The sequence below is a fragment of the Sinocyclocheilus rhinocerous genome, unplaced genomic scaffold (assembly GCF_001515625.1).
Source record: "Sinocyclocheilus rhinocerous isolate Xijiao unplaced genomic scaffold, SAMN03320098_v1.1 scaffold585, whole genome shotgun sequence".
NCBI lineage: Eukaryota > Metazoa > Chordata > Actinopteri > Cypriniformes > Cyprinidae > Sinocyclocheilus > Sinocyclocheilus rhinocerous.
The window spans coordinates 1,420,021-1,426,369 of record NW_015630024.1 but is presented as its reverse complement, the minus strand read 5'-3'; the positions used below and the strand labels follow the sequence as shown (position 1 = coordinate 1,426,369).

General features: G+C 32.5%; 1 protein-coding gene across 2 annotated transcripts in view; it reads right to left on the bottom strand.

The window, feature by feature from the left end:
- Positions 1-6,349, bottom strand: part of LOC107739694 (calcium/calmodulin-dependent protein kinase kinase 2-like) — an 18,559-nt gene that overhangs the window by 4,844 nt on the left and 7,366 nt on the right. For both annotated transcript variants that reach the window (XM_016551890.1, XM_016551891.1), the window contains exons 4-12: positions 4,221-4,272; positions 3,936-4,069; positions 2,876-2,912; positions 2,708-2,729; positions 2,522-2,610; positions 1,419-1,618; positions 1,273-1,326; positions 1,066-1,139; positions 903-990 (exon numbers count right to left, since the gene is read on the bottom strand). In XM_016551890.1, coding sequence (XP_016407376.1) covers positions 903-990; positions 1,066-1,139; positions 1,273-1,326; positions 1,419-1,618; positions 2,522-2,610; positions 2,708-2,729; positions 2,876-2,912; positions 3,936-4,069; positions 4,221-4,272 — 750 coding nt within the window. The remainder of the gene's footprint in view (positions 1-902; positions 991-1,065; positions 1,140-1,272; positions 1,327-1,418; positions 1,619-2,521; positions 2,611-2,707; positions 2,730-2,875; positions 2,913-3,935; positions 4,070-4,220; positions 4,273-6,349) is intronic.

Below are 6,349 nucleotides of genomic sequence, written 5' to 3'. Positions count from 1 at the left end.
CGTAATAAGCGCAGCGCCTGAAAATAGGCTTATTGGAAGTTACCTAGCTGGGGACTATTTTCAGGCGCTGCGTAATATCATTGCGCCTGCTGCACCCATGGTACAGCAGCAAAGTTCCTTGATTATTACGCTGAAATGAGAGTTCCTAGCCATATCAGCCTAGAAAATCGCAATTTTTCATTTTCCGTCGGTTTTAGTACACGATGTAACTACAGAAGAGTCAAGTTTTAAATAGGAAAAATATAGAAACTCTTTGGTCATTTTTGAGCGAGATGCTAACGGTCTAATCAGATTCAATGATCTATGCTAAGCTAAGCTAAAAGTGCTACCGCCAGACCTGGAGATCGGCTGAATGGATTCGAAAACGGGGAGTTAACTCTAGGGGAGTTGGAAAATGAGCCTATTTTCAAAAATAGTGTAGTGTTCCTTTAAGCATCTGTTTTTCAAAGTTGTTTCAAAATTCATTATAAGCATATTAGAATGATTTCTGAAGGATCATATGACACTGAAGACTGGAGTAATAGCTGCTAAAAATTCAGCTTTGCCATCATAGGAATAAAATACATTTTAAAGTACATTAAAATAAAACAAGCTATTTTAAATTGTAATAATATTTCACAATATTATTGTTTTCACTGTATTTTTGAATAAATGGAGCCTTGATGAGCATAAGAGACTTTTTTCAAAACCATCAGCCAAATCTTACCGACCCCAACATTTTGAATGGTAGTATGTATGGTTCCAAACATTTACATATAAAACAACCAAACATCAACCAATAGCGTGATTCTAAGCCAAAACTGCCCAATCATAAAAGAGGGCTAGTATTGTTGTACTTTAGTACTAGTACTTTGTTGAACTTGAAGGTGGCTTCATCAGTGAAATAAAAAAGTCACACTGACCTTGATTTGTGGGACGGTAATTCTGGTTTCAGGATTCTTGTCCAACATTTTAAACAGAAGGTCTTTTAAGTCATCTGATATGTCCGCGCTGTTAAGTGGGACAAAAATCAATGTCAGAACATCAGGATGGGGAAGGTCTATCAGGCTCAAGAGAAATACTCACTTCTCTGGAAGCTCCACCGGTTGGGTCTTGATCTTCTGATGGAGGCTCAAAATACGCTCATCCATAAACGGACACTGTAGAGAGAGGAAATAAAGTCAAAGACCACAACAAAAAGAATTCATTTTATACACTTGAACAGTTTTGCTGAATTGTTACTGTTTACAGTGCATATTTCATGATATATACGAAGGTCAAAACAGGGCGTACCACTCCAAAGATGAAACAGTATAAGGTGACTCCCATTGCCCACACATCCAGAGCCTATAAAAGCATGATGGTAACTTGATTAAATCAATTTTGACAGAAAGACTGACAGCATATTAGCAACTAGCTTAGAGAACTGAGCTTTTAACCTTTCCAGAGAAGTTCTTGCGGGTCTCTGAGAGGGTCTCTGGGGCGAGAAACGCTGGCGTCCCAACTGTGCTGGTCAGGAGGGCGTCTGCTCCCTCAAACTGGTTACTGACCCCAAAGTCGGCAATTTTAACATGGCCATCTTCCCCCACAAGCAGGTTGGAAGGCTTGATGTCCCGATGAATGATTTTCTGGTAATGTACTGTTGAGGATGAATAGTTGCCATCACTTTTAATCATTACTCACTGCATTTGATGACTATCAAGAAGAACTGCATCTAGTCTCATAATTTGAGGTATATTACAGATAAAAATGTTAAGAACTTTCTGAAAACCAAAGACTATTTTATGCTGAGAATGGGTACACACGTTTACTTTAAATGTCATTCAGATGGCTTCTTCCTGTCCTGTGCTGTTATCTGATATCTATCTAGTAACTAAAACTATTAAAAAAGTTTTTGTTAATTGATAGAAATAAAGCTGAAATAAAATAATATATAAATATTACATGAAAAACTTAAATGAAAATTAAAAATGTATTGCCAAACAACGGAAATAAAAGAAGTTTAATTACCAAAATTACTAACAAAATTAAAACTGAAATAAAACAAATTAAAGCTATAAAGATATATTAAAAACAAATAAACAAAATCTAATAAAAAATGACTAATGAAATAAAACTAATGGAATGTAAACTGAACATACTAGTATACAAATAGTATAAAAATATAATAATAAAATACAAATATTAATATAAAGTATATAAATAAATAATAAATAATAAAATAACACTGCTAATTGGCCAGTTCTTGGACAGAATAAGCAATGTGGACTAGACATAAAAACTAAAATTATATTGAAAATTGAAAATATAAAAATAAAAGCTAAATCCTATAACAGTATATAAATTATACTAAAATAACACTGCTAAGTAGGTAGATGGCCAGAATAAGATATGATGACAAGACTTTAGTCTAAGAGTTTGGCTCTATTAGACTATCCAGTGCCCAGTCAATGGTGTGAGGCCATGAAAATGTACCTTGTCCTTTTATCTGGATGTATTAGCAACACTCATGAGTATTGATTAGCTAAATTCCCGCACTCACAATACTCAATTCCTCTCAGCAAGTCCTGGAAGTAGAAGCGTGCCTGGTCCTCATCCAGGGGCTTATCAGTAGGAACCTCCATCACCGCTCTGCAAACACATGGGGAATGAGACACAGTTTCTCTAGCAGACTGACACTAGCACAGCATGGGCCGGCGCTACAATCAGAAATAACATGCTTACTCACCCTCGTTTGACAAGCTCGAAAACTGTGAAAGCACACAGGAAACAGAGTTAGGCTGTTGTGCATTACCCTCTCTGTTTTCACATACATTTAGCACAGAAAAGTAGAATAAATTGTGCATGTGCAAGTGTGTAGCATCTGCCAAGAGGATGAGTATCTGGCCAGACTTACCCATGTACAGATGGTCCTCACTTGGATCATCCAGCACCTGCACAAAAAAAACTAAGCGGTTTAGAACGGGAATGAAACCAGTCAGCATAGACCTTATATTATGCCATATCTGATTTGATGTAAATGAAAACAAGGGTTTGACGGATAGAAATTCAGTCCATTCAATATGACAGACATGCATCAACATCTAATTATTACAACCCAGTTTTGTTGACTTTTTAGGGAAAAGCTTTCTTTCAGTGTTTTTATTGGCTAAATACTAACTGCCCAGTACATATCAGTACACTGCAAATAATTATTTTCATAATCAGTATTTATGTCTTATTTTCCATTAAAAATATTTTTAGACATCCTAAAACCAACTTTTTTTCTGATATACTTTTTTTTTTTGGTTTTGTTTTAAGCATTAACCACACTACATATTGTTAGATTTATGCTTAAAAAATATAATTAATTAATACAATTTTTTATTTGAATATTTAATGCAATTTTGCTTAAAAATAAATTTATCTTTATGCTATAGTACATTTTTACTGGAAAATTATGTAAAAATACTGATAACGCTTTATTTATTTATTTTTGCAGTGTGCAATATTTAAGAAACTGTATTTCTATTCCTCACTGCCTTATTTTTATTCATGTCAAATTTAAAATGATGCTTGTAATTTTTTCAAGGTTAAAATACGTTACCCCTCCCAGTTTAATAGGTGGACTTTCTGTGTAAATGGTGGAAGTGTTTGGGGAAGCCTGTTTGAAAATAGTCATAATTTTAAAATTCTAATTGAAGGTGCACAAATTACACAATTAAATTTTTTTTTTTAATTGTACAACATTTAAGAAGCTCTGTTTATATCCCTCACAGCCTTATTTTTATTAATGTTAAATTTATTATGTGGTGTGTAATTTTCCCTATCCCAGTTTAATAGATTTAAAGGTGGACTTTCTTTTTCCAGACGATAGGAAACCTGTTTGAAAATAGTCATTATTTTTATTCCACTTGGTGGCACTAGTGGTGCACAAACTACACTTTTGGCTGCATATTGATAATACAAGCACCCACCTCCACAAGCTTAACCACGTTAGGGTGATCAAGCTTCTTGAGGATGGCTATCTCCTGGTAAACACGCTCCAGAGGCCCTTTGGGCTGAGGGGGGTCCTCAGGGGCCAATTTTGCCCCACGAGGAGGAGGTCTGCCTGTTTAAACCAGCACAAGAGGAAATCGTGTAAAAGGTTGAAGTTTTGGGAATTCTGCTAGCTGATGAAACTGCGCCCCCAACCTCATACACACATACACTCAATCATAAACCCCGCTGAGCGCTCCATCTGCTTTAAAGCAGACACTTACGCGGGAACCCAGCCTGCCTCATCAGTCGTTTCTTGGACAGCACTTTCATGGCCTGTGGAGAGCAGTGAGAATGAGAGAGTGAGAGCAGATATCCAGTGTCATTACTGGTGCTGGGTGACATATGCCCCATTCTACAACCAGTACTGAGTGAGGACTACAACTGCCCCAAAAATTAGGATAAAAAATAAGCAAAAATTCATCAGATATTGAGCAATTTTAAATTAACATTTATTGTAATATTACAGCAATATAATAATTATTATTGTTGTTGTTATTACAGCATGTTCATAATCATCATTATCAAGATATTTTATTTCATATTAAAATTAAATTATTTATCAAATCCCAATAATATAACAATATTTTTTAAATATTATAGCAATTTATTATTATAATGCTAATAATACTACTAATTTGATTGAGCAATTTTAAGTTAACATTTATTGTTATGTTACAGCAACATATTATTATTATTATTATTATTATTATTATTATTATTATTATTATTATTATTATTATTATTATTATTATTATTATTATAGCATGTTCATAATCAGTATCAAGATATTCCATTTCATTAAAAACACACCCCAAAAAATTAAAATAAATAAAATAGACTATCAATCTATCTATCTATCTATCTATCTATCATTTTGATGCCATAATGTACTGTATATTCAAGAAACCAGCTCTGTGTGAAGAGTACTGCACAGAAAATGTAAATAAAATAAGCAACAAATAATACATTTAAGTAAAGAAAAAGCAAATAATCAGAGAAATGATCAAAATTAAGGTAATATCAAAATATTACAGCAATATATTATTATTATTATTATACATGTTAATATTACTACTACTAACACTACTAATAATATTAATACTAATACTAATAATAATCAAGATTAGGATATTCATCACCGATGGCTGATAGACATCGTGATGTTTTTTTTTTTTTTTACTGTATTATGTAATATACAGTATATATGTAAAGTATGTAAAGTTATGTAAAGTTCAACAGAAAATAGTAATGCTAATTATAATTGGTTACATCGTATGTGTTAATTATAATAATACATTCTAATATTGGACAGAAGTATTCACTATTTTTATTATTATTATTATGTTTCGTGTATACACACACATACACACACACAAAACATTACATGTGGTAATTTCAGAAATTTCAGAAATTCTCAGCTACATAGCCTGTTACAGCAACATATTATTATTATTATTATTATTATTATTATTATAGCATGTTCATAATCAGTATCAAGATATTCCATTTCATTAAAAACACACCCCAAAAAATTAAAATAAATAAAATAGACTATCAATCTATCTATCTATCTATCTATCATTTTGATGCCATAATGTACTGTATATTCAAGAAACCAGGTTATTATTATTATTATTATTATTATTATAGCATGTTCATAATCAGTATCAAGATATTCCATTTCATTAAAAACACACCCCAAAAAATTAAAATAAATAAAATAGACTATCAATCTATCTATCTATCTATCTATCTATCATTTTGATGCCATAATGTACTGTATATTCAAGAAACCAGCTCTGTGTGAAGAGTACTGCACAGAAAATGTAAATAAAATAAGCAACAAATAATACATTTAAGTAAAGAAAAAGCAAATAATCAGAGAAATGATCAAAATTAAGGTAATATCAAAATATTACAGCAATATATTATTATTATTATTATACATGTTAATATTACTACTACTAACACTACTAATAATATTAATACTAATACTAATAATAATCAAGATTAGGATATTCATCACCGATGGCTGATAGACATCGTGATGTTGAGCCGGCATCGTGATCCCCCCCCCAATTCCCTCCGCATCCCAATACCGTGTTCAGAAAGAAAATGACATGTAGGCGGAACCCCTAAAGGGAATAAATACGAGATGGGAGGAAAATATATATTTCAATATTTTTCCTCGCAGTTAAATAATTGGGTAATTATACTACATATATATTTCGGCATCAGGGATTATACCTGGCATTGAAACTGGCATTATGCTTTTGCATGCACGATCGCTTTTAGTTTCACTTTCACTTTCGAGATTTGCGATCGTACGTACCCTGTTTATACTATGGAG